The 21,128-nt window shown below is 38.1% G+C and overlaps 1 protein-coding gene across 9 annotated transcripts in view; it reads right to left on the bottom strand.

Moving 5' to 3' along the window:
- NFIA (nuclear factor I A) overlaps positions 1–21,128 on the bottom strand; it is a 383,075-nt gene that overhangs the window by 186,975 nt on the left and 174,972 nt on the right. For 8 of the 9 annotated variants that reach the window (XM_066376426.1, XM_066376427.1, XM_066376425.1 and 5 more), the window contains one exon: positions 660–725. The exons of the other annotated variant lie outside the window; for it this stretch is intronic. In XM_066376426.1, coding sequence (XP_066232523.1) covers positions 660–725 — 66 coding nt within the window. The remainder of the gene's footprint in view (positions 1–659; positions 726–21,128) is intronic. 9 annotated transcript variants of the gene reach the window in all.

Genomic DNA, 21,128 nt, shown 5'->3' with positions numbered 1-21,128 from the left:
CCTTACTGTTTTATTTTAGACAATTTAAAGTAAAAATCCTACAAAGACAGAAAGTATTTTCTTAAAGCATTAGCAAAGTGTTGAATTTCCTTTTTAAAACATTTTTCCCATTTTTTTTTATGAGAAAGAGAGGAAAGGGGATTGAGGGAAAGGGAGAGGAAACATGATTCCATTTAGTTGTTCTATTTAGTTGTTTAGTCGCTGGTTGCTTCTTGTATGTGCCCTGACTGGGAATCAAACCCATGACCTCCGCGCGCCAGGCAATACCCCATCCGCTGATCTATCCAGCCAGGGCCATAAAGTGAACTCTTAAAAGGGCTCAGAAATACTTGTCTATGATCTTAAATCACTACTGAAGAAGATAGTGAAGCATTTGCCAACTTAAAAGGAACTAAACTGAAATGAAAAAGTTCCAGTTCCTCACTTATGCTATAAGAGATTCTAATTTGGTAAGTCAACTCCACGTCTCATTGTAATCAACCAAGGTTCTCATGAGTACCCAAGTGTTTGGGGGAGAAGGTGATGGGGGCTGCTAGAGTGATTCAGAGAACTCCTTGAGTCCTCAGTTGTCCTTACTGTGGGCCACTCATAGGGCTGACCCCAAAATCCTTGTTTGTGATTAGCTACTGGCTGCTGTGGACTCTCCAAGCTAAACTTACCATTTTCTGGCTGGTCCTTAATGTCAGCGTCACTTGGCTGGCTGGGACTTTCAGATTGACTTGAATCTGAAAAACATAAAAATACAGCCAACAATTATAGGGTCTGTGAGGGAAAGTGGATCAGAGGAGCCAGGATTTCTCAAAAGGTTCAGGATATAAACTAAGAGTGTGAGACATTACAGAAATAACATGACGGACAAAAAAAAAAAAAAAAAAAAAAAAAAAAAGGAAAGAAAAGAGTAAAGAAAAAGGAAAAGAAAAGGGAAAAGAAAAAAAGGGAGGGGGCAGCAGCAGCAGCTTGTGCCCTTAGAGAGTAGTCTTGGTTTTGTTTACACCTTCAGTGGCGTTTGGCTTGTGCCAGATCATAACTTGAAACTCTTCAGAAATCATTCTCTTATAGAGAGCCCATTTCCAAACAGCTCTTCCCCATTATTTATACACTAGAATCTGATAAAGACTTCATCCTTCATTGCACACATCTGAAGCTTGAGTCAGAACATAATAAAGTGTCAAAACATATTTTGAAGCTGGTATATAAAAGCAGCCCAAACAACAGTAACAAGTTCTGTTGATATTTAAGCTCTGTATTACAGCAACAGACTATGCAGACTAACACCATTAAATACTAGCATCCTAATATTCTAGCACATTTACTTGAACTAACAAGATAGATCAGCAATGTCTTTCTGAAAGGTATGTTTTTCCCACTTTATCATTTTTCTCATGTACTGATGCATTTGGGAGATCCTAATGGGGCTTGCTAGCAAAAACAGGTTCTTGCACACCTTTATTGAATTCCATTTATTTTATATTTTAAAGAAATCATTTTCATTTTATTTCCTTATTTTATTTGAGAGAAGGGGAAATTGACAGACTCCTGCATGCGCCCGGGCCGGGATCCACTCGGTGACCCCCATCTGGGGATGATGCTCTGCCCAGTTGGCGCTCATGTTTACAACCGAGCTATTTTTAGCACCCGAAGCATAAGCTCCATGGAGCCATCCTCAGTGCTCGGAATGATGTGCTCAAATCAATAGAGCCATGACTGCGGGCAGAGAAGAGAGAGAGAGAGAAAAAGAGAGAGAGGTGCAGAAGAGAAGCAGTTGGTCACTTCTATGTGCCTCAACCAGGAATCGAACCTGGGACTATTACATGCTGGGTCAACACTCTACCACTTCGTCAACCAGCCAAGGCCAAAAAAAGAGAAAATATAATTTTAACACTAAAAATATTAATTCAATTAATTTAACTTCTAAATGCAATAATTTAAAATAAAATAACAATTTTAAAATGAGATAAAATTTAGTTAGATCAATAGAATTTCACAGAATTTGAAGAACTGGTGAGGAAAAGAAAATCAGGCAAAATACATCAAGGGGAAAATTTTTTGATGAAAAGCACATTCTGAGACTTGGAAAAATATAAAACATTATCTAAAAATAAAAATATTTTTCTAGAAAAACTTCTATTACCTACGAAAAACTTGAAGCCAAACTTTAGCCTGACTTTACAGGATTAGAATTAATGGTGTAAAATTTAACCATATTTCAGCAAGAAGTTCAATGCAAGATCAAAAGATCATGACACGTAAAGGAGTAAGTTGAAAATATTATTTCTATTTCGACAGAGCAGTACTATTTTCTTTCTGGGAGATATTGCAAAAAAGAAGTAGTACTATGAGTGACCTTGGATTGAGAAATGCTAATTAATAACTTGAAAGTCTCCCTGCTTTTAAGCAAATGAAGATTTTAATTACAGGGAAGTACTAAAAAGAAAATGCCTATTTTTTAAATTTTCAGATGATTTTAACTAGGTGACCACAGCAAATATTCTTTGTTGATTCAACGGTTCAAATAACAAAAGATGTGGAACATGAATTTTTTTAAGTCTGGCAAAGTGACAGCTTTTACCGTCTTGTAACAATTGCCATAGTGAAGAAACAAACAAACAAAAAAAGTATTACAGGTCAAAATACTTTACAGAAATCCTTCATAATGAACCACAAATTCAATACAAAACCTGCACTAAAACTGGAAGTCCAAATTTATGTTCGGCCGTATTTGAAAGCTTAACTTCACAAATATTACTTTTATAGCAAAAGATTAAAAAATAAGGCATGACCACTTTCTTTTTTTTCTAAGAAAAGATCCTGTAATTTTGTCATTAAAAATTACAAATGAAATATTCTGAGAAGTCAGTCAACATATCTTAGAAGAAAGGCATTCCTTCATTATTATTGTCCTGGAAAATTTTAAAACATTCATATCCATAATTAAAATTAAAGAAAATATCTAATTTTGTTTTAGGAAAACTTAAAATCCTTCCTAATCATGTCCCAAAATAGATACATAAAATCTTGCCGAAAAGAACATTTTCTTTGGCGTAACAGTAGCAAACCTTAGTTTCTATATGATAGTTCAGCCGATGTTCTTCTAGGTGTAATATCTTCACGATTAATCATTTCTTGTTGAACAAATGGAAAATGTTTTCTATCTTGGTAATTTTCAGTATATGATAGCCAATTACTTTTCTGATATTAATCCATTAATATTAAAGCACAAAGGAAAATGAAAGATCTCCGCAAATTTTTTTAATAATCTCAAGAGGACTTCTTTGCTTCTTCCTTTTGGTTTTTTTTTTTTTAACTTTTCTTTAAATTTGGCTCACCACTGTATCTTTATAGAAACAGAACATGATTATAGAAAACATGAACAGCAACAAAAGATACATTCAAAGAAAGTTTAAAATTTCAAGCCACAGAAAGAGAAGCAAACAAACACAAGCGACTGAGTGGCAGGAGAAGCTCAGTTGGTCTGAAAGGGGCCGCAGTGCTCCTGTGACACAAACACTGGAGGAGCCTAGCCAGACTGAAATCGGAATTTAATTTCTCCAGTCTTATTCAAAAGCTGGAAATGCTGCTATCCATTGAGGACTGCATCCTACAGTACACCATCCTGGTTAAGGGACAGGCAAATTCAAAGATCTACAAGAAAATGTAAATTATTTTAAAACTTCAATAATTATGCTCTACCATGGGCCGTTTAATGCCACTGCCTTCCGAACCCGGGACGAAACAGCCCAGCTCTGGTGCTATTCTATGCGGAGCACACATGGACACTTTCTTTGCTGTTGCAAAGGTCACCAATGCTGCTATGGAGCCAACCAGATGACCAGAATTACAATTACCCATACATAATTGATACAAATGAAAGATCTCTTTCTTAAGCATTTTTATTAAAACACTATCATGAAAGATAACAATTAATTTACTCTTCTCTTTTTAATATTTGGTAGTGGCTTGTCAGCATCCAAGGTAACTTTATGTCCTACTTCTTTTGGACAATTACCACATAATTAGTTGATTCCTACCACCTGAAATAATTAGAGCCCTCCACCACCAACACTACCAAATAAACCCGACTGCATAGAATTGCATGCCGTATCTTAGAGCATAGATCTGGTTGTCTTTCTCTGGTTCCCTGGTTGAAAACCAGATGACTTGTGTATTACAATCAAGAGAATATTATTTACAGTGTGTTTAAATGATGGGGTTGGGAATGCTATTGTGAGGAAGTACATTAGGATTATCAATTTTCTTCCCACCGAGAGATCTGCTTTTTGTTTAAGAAAACTTAGACTTCAACGTAACCTTGAAAAGCAGTATTTCTTTGGGTCTTTAAAATTTTTATGAGCATAAATTTAAACCTAAAATAGACTGGCTTTGCATATAGGAGGCTGGGTTGAGACTTCTTAATTGGACTGGTAGCCATCTATCTATGCATTTTTATGGCGCCTACAGCTATATCACTGGAGTGCTTAGACAAAGATATTCCACTATCGATATAACCACTGGGGAAAGGAGTAAAATAAATCCTGATGCCTACATATTAGTCTCTGCTTCTATAAGCTTGTGCAATGCCAGAACAGAAACCTTGCACTGCATTTGCTACTTAAGCACATACACAGTCCCCCTAACCTCAATTTGGCTCCCTTCTGCATGAAACCTCAGAGAATACTCCTTTTGGGCAGGTTAAGAATGACAAAAACATGTCACCATGGTAAAAGTAATCAGGCAAAAATACAGACACCGTTTCCATGAGTTTTATGTTAGCGAAGATGGAATGCTGCTAAATCTTGACCCCAAATTAAACTTTCTTCTCTCCAGTCCTTAACTGTACACACTTCCCTTGTGGTGTGACTTATATTAAGGTGTTCTTAGGTGTACTAAGGTGATTTCAAATTATATCCTATGGGAATTTGAGCTCCATAAAAAAACTGTTGTGTTATCCTCAGTACCTACTAAGGGTGCCTGGCCCAGCCAAGGATTAAATACCTACTAACCAAAGAGATGAATTTTCACTTGTTCAATTTTCTAACACCTAACCACAGCCAGAAACTGAAAAATATACTAAGTTCACACCTAAAAAAAGGACTGGGTAGTCTGTCATATTCTGATACTCAAAGAGCACCCCAAAATCCTACTGACTGCGGTTGTGAACAGCTGATGAAGGCAGAACCGGCACACCATGGTGTAGAACCCTTCCTACACCGAAACAAACCAGACTAATTCCTCTTCAGTCAATATGATATCAACAAAAGTCTATGGACCATAAAAGTACTAAGTCTGGTTTCCCTAGAAAAATAAAAATAAGTAAGCCTAAGTTTCAACCTCTCTACATGCATAATGATTTGGCTAAACACGAAGTTTGAAAAGCCTTTGTTAGAATTTTACGTCCAGTTTAAAATCTCTCAAATTAAAAGGTGATATGAAGAATCCAGAAGGCACCCAGACACAAAAACGAGTCAAGTGAAATACATAAAGTGAAAATGCCACCTGCAAGCGCTGGAGTTGTTTATAATGTAAAAGAGAAAAGGCAAAGACAAGAATGAATACTTCCCTGCAAATAAATTAAGACTTAAGAGCATTTCTGGGGTAAAAGAAAGTAAGGAATAAAAGGGATTATATTCTGAATATAAAAAACAGTTACCCTCTAGAATTGTAGTCCTTAAAGATGTTCAAAATTTAAGTAAGCTTTTAATTCTTTGGTTTGGGAAGATGAGTACTTTGCACAAGAGTCAGGTCAGAGAATACCAAGATTCATTTTTCTACACCCATGACATGATGATCAAAAAATAATTCTATTTCTGATTGGAAGTGTAAAGTTTAGAATTACTCTATTTTGATCATCCAGTATCCTAACCTGTTTATTACAGTAAGGAAATCTAGAAAATCAAATGGCTATCTATGATAGTCATATTTTGTTCATTAGTCTCATACTACAGTTAACAAAAAAGTATTATTGTAATAAAATATTTAGGAATATTGTCTATTTTTTCCAGTATTACCATGAACTTAAAGACTGAGGTGTGAGGAAATATTTGAAAAAAAAATCTTTATTTGAGAATGTAGAATGTCAGTGTACAGGTGCACATATGTACATGTATATATATATTTAAATAATTTGTAGCTTATGTGTAAACACTGATGAATACAGTAGCATCAGCTAAATAGAATTTTATTCATCATGGTCATGACAAAGAATACACTTGTAATACCACCATTAAATCTGCACCACTAAAAATATTCAATTATTATTAGCATTTCCAGAGAACAGATAAAATAACCAAAACAATATTTATTGTTAATTAATGGATATAGCTGTGGCTCACTTAATGAAAAAACATACAGTAACCTAGATTTTAAAACAGATAAACTATGAGGTGAGTCACATCATAAAAGTTTTCTTAGCTCTTAAGTGGAAACACTCCACTGTTCTTTAAATGGGAAGTGTTATCTTTATTGTATTTAAACAAATTGTGATGTGTACATCTTTCCCAGTTACCTAGACTTGATTATCTAAATTGATATGTATGTGTGTGTGTATGTGTGTGTGTGCATGCGCGCGCACGCACACACATGATAACTGTAGTAATCAACCTATGGAGAGAGTCCTTTTTCAATGAAGGAAGATGGGGGTGACGGCGGAGGAAAGAAAAGCTCTAGTTCCAAAAAGACCAGGCTGGTTTGCACACAATGGGCCTCCTCTCTTCTAATCAGGATTCAGAGGGAGCAGGAAGGCTGTGTTCATGCAGCAGTGACTTGGAAGGGCTCCACCAGACCACCCTGGGGTCTGCAAGCGGGTGGGGGATCCACCGCTTAGCCACTCCTGCCTGTCGCATTTTCTTGGCATACTTGAGTATTACACAGTCTACGTAACAACCACTTTCCTTCTTAAAACTTTTTTAAAATGCCTTTCTGAAGAAGAATTTGTGAAATATTAAGTTTGCAGGAATGAGATTTTTTTTTTTTTTTTTTTTTGGCATTAATGCTGATATTCAAGACCCATCTGTTTAGTTGGGATTGTGTATGATGATGAGACGGTTTAGGTCCAAGAGTGATTCAACCGTCTTATCACCTACTCATAAATGTGTTATTTTTTTTTCTATGTGCGTAAGGAGGTTGTGGGATGAGACACAATTTTAACACATTAAGAAAAAAATGGTGTAACTATTGTTGTGTTATGACAGTGAAAGGAAATCATTTCTAAGCTTTAAAAATACAAATTCAGTCACTCTGAAAGTAATGACAAAATGACTGAATCTTTAAATCTTCAATCTTCACATGAGGCTGGTTTCAAATAATAATCAGTTTTTTCTCTGAAGTTATAAATGAACTCAATGGGAAGAATTTGGTGATTATGGAAAATATACAAGCATGATATTTTGACTAAATTTATAATTCCTATTATTTTCTCTAACAAGTGTCTGTGACTAAAATAAACAAGTGTTAGGTAATCACTTTGAGTTTTTGTTTTTACCATAATAGAAACTGTTGGCATGTGATGGTAACCTGTTGATAAATTCATGATTCAAGTTATTGAATCAACCTGGTCATCTACCCACTCAAGTATAAACAAAGACCTGCTTAAAAAGTCATTACTATAATATTATGTATCAGAATTGCGGTCAATTTCCCCTTTACAGTTAATTTTTTTCCCATAAACAAAGTTAATTATACCAATAAGGTCTTCAAGCTATTACACAAAATATATACTTGAAGATTACTCATATAATCTATAGAGTTGAAAGTAGAAATTTTCCCTGCCTACTCCATATTATAAAAACAAATGTGTCAAATGAAAATATTGCATAATTAAATTATAGTCTATGTGCTTTATTTTCATGTATCTGTTTATTATTAAAAAATGTACTAGAATAATAAAATATCTTCTGTTGAGGGTAACCTGTTTAAGTATTTAAGGTAGTACTCTAAGTATTAACTTTTTTTTGCATTCACATTTCACTATTGAAAGGAGTCTGAAAGGTAAAAAGATAGTGACCTAAAAAAAAATCTCAGTTTTGCCCTGGCCAGTTGGCTCAGTGGTAGAGCGTCGGCCTGGCGTGCAGAAGTCCTGGGTTCAATTCCCGGCCAGGGCACACAGGAGAAGCGCCCATCTGCTTCTCCACCCCTCCCCCTCTCCTTCCTCTCTGTCTCTCTCTTCCCCTCCCGCAGCCGAGGCTCCATTGGAGCAAAGATGGCCCGGGCGCTGGGGATGGCTCCTTGGCCTCTGCCCCAGGCGCTAGAGTGGCTCTGGTCGAGGCAGAGCGACGCCCCGGAGGGGCACAGCATCAAACCCCTGATGTGCAGAGCATCGCCCCCTGGTGGGTGTGCCGGGTGGATCCCGGTCGGGCGCATGCGGGAGTCTGTCCGACTGTCTCTCCCCGTTTCTAGCTTCAAAAAAATACAAAAATAAAAAATAAATTAAAAAATCTCAGTTTTATCATTTAACCACTCTGGACCTCAGTTTCTTTATCTGTTAAATGGGGACACTAAAGACTATATTGTCTAACTTAACAGGATTGTTGTGGGGATCCAGTAAAATAAAGCGGGGAAGAAAATATAAGGTGTCCCCCAAAATTTATATTTACACTGCAATATAAATCTTCCCATGCACACAAGTTTTTTGTTTCTTTTAAAATGTCAATGCCAACCCACACATGATGTGATTCTGGTATAAATCATCAGCATCAGACCTGGTTTTAAAGAAAGGGTTAATTCCCATATACTGGGGAAGAGATTATCTCTGATAATGGAAATGTAAATCTCAGCTTGCCATTGTTTATTCCAGACAGACATTTGTGTGTTAAGTCTGTTTATCAGGCAACACTTTGTCTAAGCCAGGAAGTAGTCAGTCTTTGTAACAAGATGTATGCAAATGAATTTCCCATGAATCTCTGCAGCAAATTGTAGCAGGAAAAAAATTTTTTCTTTTCCTTTACCAGCAACAAGCTACCTCAAAAGTAGAATAGAGACAGAGAACTCCAAGCTACACTATGCTGATGAGTTTAAATGAGTCCTAAACATGTGCTCACAGTCTGTCGCTCTTTATTCTAAGCAGACTCGGTGCATTACATCTGTTTATCAGACAACACTCTGTCTGGGTATTCAGGCTTTGTAACCTTGTGAAAATGAACAGTGACCATAATCTCATGAAATAACCTGTCCAAGACAAAAGTCCAAACCTGCTGTCACTTCAAGAATCCCTACCAATAGAAGCTTCCATGAAACCTTTGAGACTTTTAAAAATATGTATCAAGCTCTAAATTTTTGCCCACTTTCTATCTTAAATAACTTGATTCCCTAATGTCATGATAGACTCAGGACAGAATGGTGAATTTTATCATGCAAATTGAACTGATAAATTAAAATTTTCCTAACATGCCCTATCTGATGATCAAAAAGTTTTTTAAAAGAAAATACTTTTCTATCAAATTATAAGTATATATATTCTTTGATTCTATTATTATTTATCCTGTGATCCTTTTTTTTAATCTTAATAAAACTTTTTTTTTAAAAGTCTGTATGTGAAGAGTTGAACAGTATATTTTTCTTTTTGTTTTCTGTTGGTTTTCTACAGGGTTTAAAAATCTGACCAAAGGAATCAAATTGGTTTAGCTTGTCTTCCTAGACAAAATAAACACTTTAGGACTCTACTTGTTTGTATTCTCCTCAGTGGTGCTGTATGCATCAGCAGCTAAAAACAAAGAAACTTTTTAGCTGCTCAGACAAAATGAAGCTTCCCAAACAAGGAGGCAAGGGCGGGGGCATGAGGAGAGGGGAAGGTGGGGGTGGAGAAGTGTGCAGAAAGTCTGACAGTCCATTCAATATAGGGATGATGGCTATAATGCACCCAGGGTCCCCTTGCTAATTAAATATGCATTGGCACAGTTTTGATCGATGCAAGCCATGGATCAGATGACACACCTGCAGAATCTTGAGCCCAGAGCTCCCAGGAAAAGGGAAAATACAGTCTTGTCTCCTTATCTTTGTTTTCAAAGGCTCTCAATTTCTGTGCTTAGATATCTAATTTAATTCTCTCACCCCTCAGCAAACTGGATTAGGGAAGTCAATACTGTCTTTGTGCATCGACAGGAAAACACAGCTTTCCTTTTATTCAATTTAGCTATGACCTTTAGACAAAGATAATGACAACTGTCTAAAAAGTAAGGTTAAGGCCTCAAGAAGAAGACCCCCGGAGTTAAGGCTCAGATGGAATTTTGGATGACAAGGTGGTGGGCTTCACCGTGACATTTTCCTGTTTGGAAAGGGAAAAAGGAGGAAAGAATTGGTTCAGGAGGTGTGGAGATGAAGGGCAGGGAGAAAACATGGTAGAGGATATTTAAATCCACTAACTAAATGGCCAAACTCTCAAAACTAAACTGGACCTTCTAATATCCATAACCAGAAAATAATTCTATGAAAGATTAGAAATGAGAATGGTACAGTAACAATTTACCTAAAAAATGCAGACCCTAAATGAGAAGGTTGAAGATTCCAGAGTTGGATAAATCAGAAAATTTGGGTTTAGTTTTTTGTTTTGTTCTGTGACAGAGACAGAGAAAGACAGAGAGAGGGACAGATAGGGACAGACAGGAAGGGAGAGAGATGAGAAGCATCAATTCTTCATTGCAGCACCTTAGTTGTTCATTGATTGCTTTCTCATATGTGCCTTGGTCGGGGGGCTACAGCAGAACAAGTGACCCCTTGCGCAAGCCAGCGACCTTGGGATCAAGCTGGTGAGCCTTGCTCAAACCAGATGAGCCTGTCCTCAAGCTGGCGACCTCAGGGTTTTGAACCTGGGTCCTCTGCGTCCCAGTCCAATGCTCTTATCTACTGAGCCACTGCCTGGTCAGGCTGGGTTTTGTTTTTTTTTCCTGATGCATATAAGAAAACAGGACTATGAATGTGCTTGTGAGTTCCACCATAGTGAAAGAGTTAACTAGAGATTTAGGACAAGTCTGGGATTCTGCAGTGTTAGCAACGTTCACACCACTACTCCTAATCAAAGGGGAAAATGATACTGGAAAATTCCCTGAAACAGCATTGCTTCCTTTTTAATCTCCTTGTCTTTGGGCCAACTCATTCCATTCATTAATTCACTGCCTTCATTAATGTATCTAGTATGTGCCTTCCACCCTGTACACCTGGAGATACAACATGAAAAAAGGAAAGCTCTCTGCTCTCAGGGAGCCCTCCGTCACTCAGGATAATGACACTAAAATCAAGATTTTGTGGCATCTCCTTTTGATTAAGTCCTGTCTCCTGGTTAAATTAATATACAGCAACATGTTACTGTGCACATTTGTAACAGCTTTTATACTCTTACTGTTAGCAACTGCTGTAGCCTCATGACAGAATTTACAGTAGCCTGGTCCTAACTGTTGGTGGTAACGGGTGGGATTAGCTTTCCTAGTAAAATAGAGGGATTTAGGCAGAATCCTCTCAAGTGAAATACAAAGCTATTACCATATAATTAGCATTACTGGAAATGGTATAAAATATTAAAATAATTTTTGAAAATCAGACTTTCCTCTTAGAAACAATTTCATAGCCAGTGCACAACGTTATTTCTAATCAGGCCTGGGGTTCTCCTTGTAATCGCAATGGCAGTCCTAATAGAGGCAGCAGTGGTACAACAAAAAAGGGAGGGCTGGGAGTTAGAAAACTGGGGTCCCAGGCCCTTCCTGGTCATTTATATTAGCTCTGTGCAAAGGGAAAGCCCCATCACTTTTCTCAATTTCAATTTATTCATCTTCCAAATGCCCGACTTTTAAGATTATGCAGGCTGAATGGCATGATTTAAAATGCCTTTTAAATGATAGGAATAATAATTCTCGAATGTACAACAAATAGGAGCAGGTTTTCTAAAGTATGTAAACTGGTGAAAGAATCACATTGACTACTCATTACTCCTACCTCATTATTTTTATTGCCAGATAGCACTGTATCTGGAACATACAGGTACGAAAGATGTCTGTTGAAATGGAACTGAAGTCACAAGTGAAAAGATAGGTCTTCCAAGGCCATGAAATAAAATAGGAGCTATCTTGGAAGATGTCAACAGATGTTCTTGGGTGAATTTTCTGGCTCTGGGGAAACCGCATGACTGAATAGTGGTGTATTCCATGTGGTGAGGAGAGATGCTATGACAGTCAGAAGACCTGCTTTATGGTCCTCACTTTGGGATCAGAAGGAGGAGGGTGAGGTACACTGTAAGATTCTGTCCTGCCCTAGATTTCTAATTTGAAACATATCATTAGCAATCCAGTTGTTCATTTTCTGGCTGCACTTGAAAACTGGGACCTCTATTTCATCAAAAGGAACTAGGTGGCATTTTCTTACGTGGTGCTGATCATAAATGCAATTAGAATTAACATGAATGCAATAATCATTATCCATCAAAGGCTGTCCTCTTCTCTATAAATGACTGCTAATAGTCCACTAACAATTGCAAATGTTTATCTTCAGTGACTTGGCCAACTCTGGCCACAGAAGCCCATAATGTTTTCTCTTTATATCTTAATCCATCATGTCATCCAGAACACCAGAAAACATTGTGTTTAGGAGTTACTGAATAAGGTATCCTTAAAGAATTTAGTTTGGGTCGTAGGTCCTACCTAGGATTTAGAACAATAGATTAAAATATTTTTCAGATAAACCTTCTCTAACATATATATGTTATATATATAATATATAATATATATATATAATAGTATCAGTTTCCATATTGGTAATAACTTTAACCTAATAACTTGGTTTCTGAACCTATAACAAATATGCCTGAATAGAGAGAGTTAGCATTCATTTGGTCAACCAAATGGTCCTCAGACTTCCCATGTTATCATAATAAAGCTCATGGGACATTTGATTCTTTAGAAATTCACCCAAGCCTTATGTAAGTAGAAATAGTTAGGTTTGTTTTGTTCCTATGTCTTTAAGATAGATAAAATGATTTAAGTGTACTGAATCATTTCATTTTTAGAAGTTTCCATTTGGATTCTTTCATGCTTTCTTCCTGACATATGCAGTGCTAAGTTATTTAAAATTAATTGCACTACAATATTTTAAAGTTTCTTTACTTGGTGTTAATCTCAAGTGCTTTGGATGTTTGAACCACACTGGAAAGCCATCAGGTTCTATGTATCGATATATCAGGGAGCAGTTTAACATGCTAAAAAGATTAGTCAATGGACTTTATAACAAAAACCCATACTGGATTATAAAATTTCAAAAATGTGTGAGTTGATACCAATGAGAAAACTGCAAACATCCTACATAACAAGAAAAACACAAACCTAGGTCATTATGACATAAGAATTCACTTATGGAGCTTTGAAATCAGAAAAGCTCCGAGAAATCCACCAAAGTCAGTACCCACTTACACCCAGTTTGGTGCCCGTGGAGCTGATGTGCTCTCACCTTCACCTAAAGTTCATTTTAGCTGTCATTTTTGTTTTCATTTTAGGATACAATCTACATTTTTTTCTGTGGTTATATTGTTAGGAGAGATAAGTATTTTCTATTTCTGTAATGCAGTATGAATGAGTAATGTTCTTAGCAATAATCCCAAAATTAAATTGTCTTCCATGCAATGCCTAGTAATTAGTCTGTGTAGGGTTAACCCAGCAATTTTCAACTGGTGCACTGTGGCAGGCACACTGGTGTGCCACAAAAAATTTTAAAACATGCAACACGTGACTATTTAGTCAGGTGCTCTAATCTCTTTTCCCTTAGGTTATCAAATAAAAAAATAACAGCCAACAAAACAATAGCCATCCTGTGTGAATGAATCAAAATTATACCCATTTTTCTGTCAGATTGGCAAAAAAAATTTTTTTTGGTGTGCTGAGGAATTTTAGTAATTAGTTTTTGTGTGTCATGAGATGAAAAAGGTTGAAAATCACTCCATTAACTAAATGAACTATCTTCAGGATGTTTAATGTTTTTGTCTTTTTTTGTTGTTGTTATTGTTTTGTCCCTTGGATTTATTTTGATTTAAAAAAATCATATTTGGGGGAAGTCTCTAAGATAAGTGATATTTCAACAGTTTCTCTTCATCATAAAGTCTGAATGCTAAGAACTTTTCTTTTTTTAAGTGAGAAAGGGGAAGACAGAGAGACAGGACTCCCATATATGCCCCAACTGGCACCCACCTGGCAACTCCCATCTGAGGCCAATGCTGGGACCAACTGAGCTATTGTTAGTGCCCGAGGCTGACACACTCAGATCAACTGAGCTATCCTCAGCACCCAGGGCCGACACTCAAACCGATCAAGCCACTAGCTGCGAGAGGAGGAGAGAGAGAGAAGGGGAGGAGGAAGGGACGCAGAGCAGATAGGTGCTTCTTCTGTGTGCCCTGACTGGGGATCAAACCCCAAATATCTTCACACAGGGCTGACACTCTATCCACTGAGCTCACCGACCAGGGCCTGATTCTCTCTTCAAAAATAATTACCAATATGATTAATTATTTAGGAATGACTAATAACTAATTATTCTTAGGGGTAAGAAGCCTGTTTCTTTCAGTCTATCATTTATTGATCACCTACTGTGTGCAAAGCATTGTAAGCTTTTATCCAGCCCTGAAGTAATTCATAATATTGACTGAGAATTCCACTCATTCAACTCTAAACCATTTATAAAAATGTGCATTACTTGGGGTTTTTTTTTTTTTTGGTTTTTTTTTTCATTTTTCTGAAGCTGGAAACAGGGAGAGACAGTCAGACAGACTCCCGCATGCGCCCGACCGGGATCCACCCGGCACGCCCACCAGGGGCGACGCTCTGCCCACCAGGGGGCGATGCTCTGCCCATCCTGGACGTCGCCATGTTGCGACCAGAGCCACTCTAGCGCCTGAGGCAGAGGCCACAGAGCCATCCCCAGCGCCCGGGGCCATCTTTGCTCCAATGGAGCCTCGGCTGCGGGAGGGGAAGAGAAAGACAGAGAGGAAAGCGCGGCGGAGGGGTGGAGAAGCAAATGGGCGCTTCTCCTATGTGCCCTGGCCGGGAATCAAACCCGGGTCCTCCGCACGCTAGGCCGACGCTCTACCGCTGAGCCAACTGACCAGGGCCCATTACTTGTTTTTTAAAAAGAATCTACTTCCTCCCATGTCCACTCGGGATGGTGACATGGAGTTTCTCTAAGTTAGAACCCTTTCCAATGACTATCAGGGGAGGACAGGGAAAGTAGAGATTTCTATAAGTAGAAAATGGCTTATCTGTTCATTTTATGTTCAACAAAAATAACAAATCTCTGGGCTCCATGGTTTTTCCAATTTCTTGATAATGGTGGGAGCCTATGGACAAGCCAAAGCTTACAGAGAAGCTGGGGAGTGAGCAGTTTTCCCTGCCAATCATGTCTTCATTTTCACACATCACCTGCACCCTGTTCCTGCTGGGCTTTATGCAGCAACACTAAACCCCTGCAGCATTCACACAGCCAAAGCCCTCACCTGTGGTCTAGAGTGACTTCATCGTCACCTCCATCTTTTCAGATTTACATCTTACAATAAGCAAAAATACACAGTGACTAAATTATTTTTTATTCAACTCTCTAAGTGTCCTTTCTAAACTTTGTTCTACTTTTTGGTTACTAAAAAAAAAAAAAAAAAAAGATTAAAGCATTTTAAGGGGGAAAAAGAAATTAAGAAGAAATGACAAAAAGAAAAAAAGAAGAATAACAGAAGTGGTATCATTTGAACAAGGGGTCTGAAATAGAAATTCTTCAGATGAGATAGGAAATTTTATTTGCAACAGATATGGGAGAGTTACAAATAAAAGTTAAAGAGTTTCCTCAGGGATTAAAGGTGAAATACTACTCTGCAGAAGGGTCTCTCAGTTACCAGCTTAGTATAGGGGGATGGATGGAACAGAGCAGCAGAGTTTAACAGGAGAATGATGCAAAATAAGGGATGAAGGCCTTTCCATCATTCCCTTTGATTCTGACTACCCCCTCCAAAAACAGCAAAGCCATTTCACAAGACTTTTTCATTTAGTAACTTTGGGATAATTCTTTCTTATGTGTACCCCAAATGATTTTTTAAAATATCACAGAGTTGGTTTACATTTCCATTTTTATTTCGTGCTTTAACAGTTTGCCTAGAGATGTAGTGATTTTCTTTTCTGTTCTTAATGGAGGTCCTGTAGCAAGGAAAAGCTTTCCGAAGTGTTAGTCGACAAAGCCATGAGTTTTTACCATACAAAACAGCTTCATGTCCACTGGGAGAACAATCACAATATTCTCCCAACTGGCCTAAAATCAGAAAACATTTGAATATTGCCACATTGGTGTTATATGGACATGCCTCCACTTCACTAGGGAAGACTTTAAACAAACACTTTTTGGAAGGAATTTCATAAAAAGCATTAGGCAAAAAGAGAATTCAAAATTAACAGAAAGAAAATAACATCACACCAGCAGTAGATAGGCAAATGAATTATTCAAAACTGTACACAAACACTGACGTCATAATGAATAGAGGCAGGCTCTTAGGAGCCTTACTGAGAAAAGCTGGTATTTACACAGTAATTGGAAGCAAAACTAAACAAAATAAAACAGATTTCCATATCAAGAAAAATCTTATAGATTGCTTTTCATAAACCTATCAAAATTCCCTATTGCGGCAATCTCGAAACACAAACTCTTAATTTCCATAAGGAGAGAAAATCTAGGACATAAAAAGTCTCAAGACTCTTAGAGAAGAAATTCATACAGAACAACAAATGTTACTCAACATTTTCAAGTAACTATGATATGTCAAATAGGCCACATGATGCACACACATTAAATATAAATTTCTATTTCCATTTAGAAATAAAAAAGATCAGAAATCTGAAATCTGGGAAAGCAAAAATCGCTTGCAGGTTCAGAAAGCACATACAAAACCTGGCAAAAGAAAACACTGTTCACTGACACCATCTGCTTTCTGGCACACTGAGGAAACTTTTACTAACAGCAACATTTTCTTACATTAGAAAACCCACTAATTAGTTTTGTTGTAATAAGAAAAATAACCTTTGCCTGGAAGGCAGATTGCCAGCTCACTTTTTTGTTGTTGTTGTTGTTGGCTGCTCCTTACAGCAGGCCTGTGACATTTCCACGTGAAGTGCCCCTGAGTCCCCCTCTACTGGAGTCCTCTACGATTCCCTGTTCAGGCTAAAGAAAGTATTCACAAATGAGAGGCCACAAGGGAGAGAGAGCAACAGAGAGGAAAACCTTTAAGGTATTTGGCTTACTACCAGTAGTGGGATTCAGCCAGTTCGCACCGGTTCAACAGAAGTGATAGCTAATTTTTTTGTTGAGATTGGCGAACTGGTTGTTAAAGTGGCACTTTTAATCAGGGTTCTCTCTAAGGTGGGCGCCTGGGGTAGCAGCTGCCCAATGTGGAAATCACAGATGTAATTTCTTTATTCTTTTTTAACTAAGTTCATCTGCACAACAGCGTATTCTAAGTGCCCATAGTAATGTTCATTCTGTCCATAGGTGGAAAAAAATTGCAAGTGAGGACGCCAATCAAGAAGCAATATGGAAATATCTTAAATAAGTTTTATTGCTTTTATTTAATATTTTTTCATTAATATTTGAAAACTCTTATACCATAATCTAGTTTTCTGTACCTCTTTTATTGTTCTTATTTAATTATTAAAAGTGTGAAATGATAAACTATCTTTCAGCATATCATTTTTTTATACTTATAATGGTCATTTGGGCAGAGAACTGGTTGTTAAATTATTTGAATCCCACCACTGCTTACTACCCCTAAAAAGGACACCAGATTCAGAATCAGAAAATCTGGTATTGAGAATCAATTGTTAACAAGCTCAGTAAATCTTGGTATTGGTGTCATTTACCTTGTCTTCAGGGCTATTAATCTACATGAGCTAGATTTCCCCTAAAATTCCTAAATTATTTAGGAGTGTATGTCCCCATAAACTAATGATTGCAAACAAGTAAATGGCACTTCGGATGTCATAGATAAATCTAAAATAATTTCAGAAATTTTTGTCATGTTCTGATTAAATCATTACAAATCTAGCAACCTAGGAAATGGAAACCCAACTAAAGTTTCTTAACACACCATAAACATTTAGTCAACCAACAAATATGTACCAAGCACCTACTGTGTGCCAAACCCGCCTGTGAGCGCTGGAGACAAAGCTCTGTGCTCTCACGTCTACATAACAATGAGGTTGCCACACAGGGAGCTGACATTCATCCTCAGCATTATTCACCACCAGCTGCAAGTCACCGCACTGCTTAGAACAGGAGAGTACCAGTGCAGAGGGAAACACTGACGCTGGTGCCCACCATGTGAAAAAATTGGCTTGAGAAGTTCCGAGAAAAGAAAATAGAGGGGTTCAAATACTGTCTGAAAAATGATATGGAAAGGAGACGCCATGTTCTTAGAAGCAGAGAGAAGTAGAACACGGAGGCGATGACCATGAACGCGGAACACAGCCTTTCTGTGAACGATGTCTGAGGCTTTAAACTGTTCAAACTGGCCCTCTGCCTTGACTGAACACATTCATTGGTTCAAAAACTCACCTTGTCCCTTCTCTTGATTGTTTTTCCTGGAGAGTCAGACCTCAGGTCAAAAACAAAACTGCAACTCAGGGTTGACCTATTGCAAACAGAAGTCCCTCTGCCTAAGGAATGGGTGACAGACTACTGCAAAGTTCAATTAACCTACTGGCATTGCACTCACAAGCCCATACTACTCTCAACTGTATGGCAACAACATGTTGAAAACTAGGACCAGTGCCCACTGGGTTAATATTAACCCTCAATTGCCATTAAAATACATTAATTAAAAACTGCAACACTTCACCCAGTGTTTTCTTTTTTTTTTTTTTTTTTTTTTCATTTTTCTGAAGCTGGAAACAGGGAGAGACAGTCAGACAGACTCCCGCATGCGCCCGACCGGGATCCACCCGGCACGCCCACCATGGGGCGGCGCTCTGCCCACCAGGGGGCGATGCTCTGCCCATCCTGGGCGTCGCCATATTGCGACCAGAGCCACTCTAGCGCCTGGGGCAGAGGCCGAGGAGCCATCCCCAGCGCCCGGGCCATCCTTGCTCCAATGGAGCCTTGGCTGCGGGAGGGGAAGAGAGAGACAGAGAGGAAAGCGCGGCAGAGGGGTGGAGAAGCAAATGGGCGCTTCTCCTGTGTGCCCTGGCCGGGAATCGAACCCGGGTCCTCCGCACGCTAGGCCGACGCTCTACCGCTGAGCCAACCGGCCAGGGCCCACCCAGTGTTTTCTATCAACTACTTGAAAAGATTTCAGTAAATTTGCTTTGCTTTTACCCTCTGTTTTCACCAGCAGAGAAAGTACCTGTAATTGCATTCTGTCCCATCGTCCTATTCCTAGTCACATTTATACAGCACAGATCCCTGTCCTAAATTTAGAAGGTAATTCAGTGTGGAAGAGAATGAAGACAGAATCCTCCCTCTTCCTTTTGGGAGAATTGCTCTTTCGTCTGATTCCCTTCAGCCTGGTTACCAAGAGCAGGGCTCAGCTCCTAGTTCATGTCTCCAGGTGGTAATCCCATTTGTCTACCCAACTAGTTGAAGTCTTTGAGGGCACAAGGCTTCCATTTTCCTAAAGAAAGGTTTGCATATAGTCAACACTCAATGAGTAAGTTTGAATGGAGGGGAGGGGACAGATAGGGTAAGACTTTTAAGCCAGGGCTATCCCAGACATGACCTATAGGCTTTTCTGTCTCCTAGTAGAAACTAAGTCCACTTAGAAAATAGGCTGGATTTTTCAATCAAGGCTAGAATTTCGGAAATGACTACATGTAAGGAGGCAACTTCCCTCTCTCTGTAAGAGACGGGTAAATGTCTTGTCTAGTGCTCACAATAATTCTACCAGGTAATGTAATATCTGAAAAATAAACCAACAAAAATTACATTTTAAAAAGGAAGGGGATGACTCAAATCGCCAGGCAGCTCTTAACAATTCTTGGCAAATATTTTCGAGACCAGCGTATTTAAGGAGGAAGGTTAAGCTTCCAAATTTTATTTAATGTAAATTCTTTTAGCTCCTTTTTATAGAAAATGCCTGCGATATGGAATGAGGGGCTTCTGCGTTTATGCTTTCCTCATCACTGAAGACACCCTGCTGTCCACTGGAGGCAGAAACACCGTCCCAAGTACGTGGAGGAATGACATAACCACACTGGGCCAGTGTCTGGTAAAGCTGCTGCCATTGAGATCAGCCACAGCAATAAAAAAGAACATCAGATGTTACGTTTAGATCATTAAAAATGAAAGAGGAAGAATTCTTTCTTGGTTTTTATTCCAGCCCGCATTTCAGGAGACGGATACAGACATTGTGTTGAAATGTTTCAGCCCGAAGACCAGTCCTCATCCCCAGCCTCTTTTTCCCAAACCCTTTGACTTCGTATGGGCACAATCTCAGGCACTCTTAAATTCTTTTTCTTTCTTTAAATCCTAGCCAAAAGTTGGGAATGCTGTTTCTAAAATTAGCTAAAAGTTCTGAAAAGGGCTTACTTTTTAAACATCTATTCACCTTTTATATTCATGCTATTTTTTTAAACATACTATATGATATCCATGAAGTGATATGATTTTGCATAGATGATAAAACAAAAAAATACATACTTTCAAAGCAGGTAAGGATATTTGATAAAAGATGATAAACTAAGAACAAAGGTTAAGGAAGTAGTATTCAAATAACACTTAGGAGCTAAGTAAAAAATGAAAAATTAATAACCTGGGACAATTGTTTTTTACCTCTGCCCACAGAAATGGATATTGGTTAGCTAACTGTCAGCAACACAGACAGACAAATTTCTGTCACATCCTCCCAACCTATTCTCTCATCTACCTGGGTAACGGGCTAAAATTCTGCTAAGGATATTAGGTTTCTCTTGGACTGAAGAGAAGGCTTGACCTTGAAAATTAAAATTAAGAAATTATTTGCAAATTTGCTATAACATGTGAAGTATAATTTTAAAAAACACAACTGGTAGTCCCTTAATAACAATGCTTGAAATGCAGCTCTGAAGTTGGAAGGCTTTAATATACATAGTTATCAAACTTGTAAGAATGACACATCTTTTTCCCTCAAACCGTGAAGTGTTCTTAAGTATGAACATACACACACA

The sequence above is a fragment of the Saccopteryx leptura genome, chromosome 3, assembly GCF_036850995.1.
Source record: "Saccopteryx leptura isolate mSacLep1 chromosome 3, mSacLep1_pri_phased_curated, whole genome shotgun sequence".
NCBI lineage: Eukaryota > Metazoa > Chordata > Mammalia > Chiroptera > Emballonuridae > Saccopteryx > Saccopteryx leptura.
The sequence above is the reverse complement of the archived record's forward strand: the minus strand, read 5'-3'. Positions and strand labels throughout refer to the sequence as shown.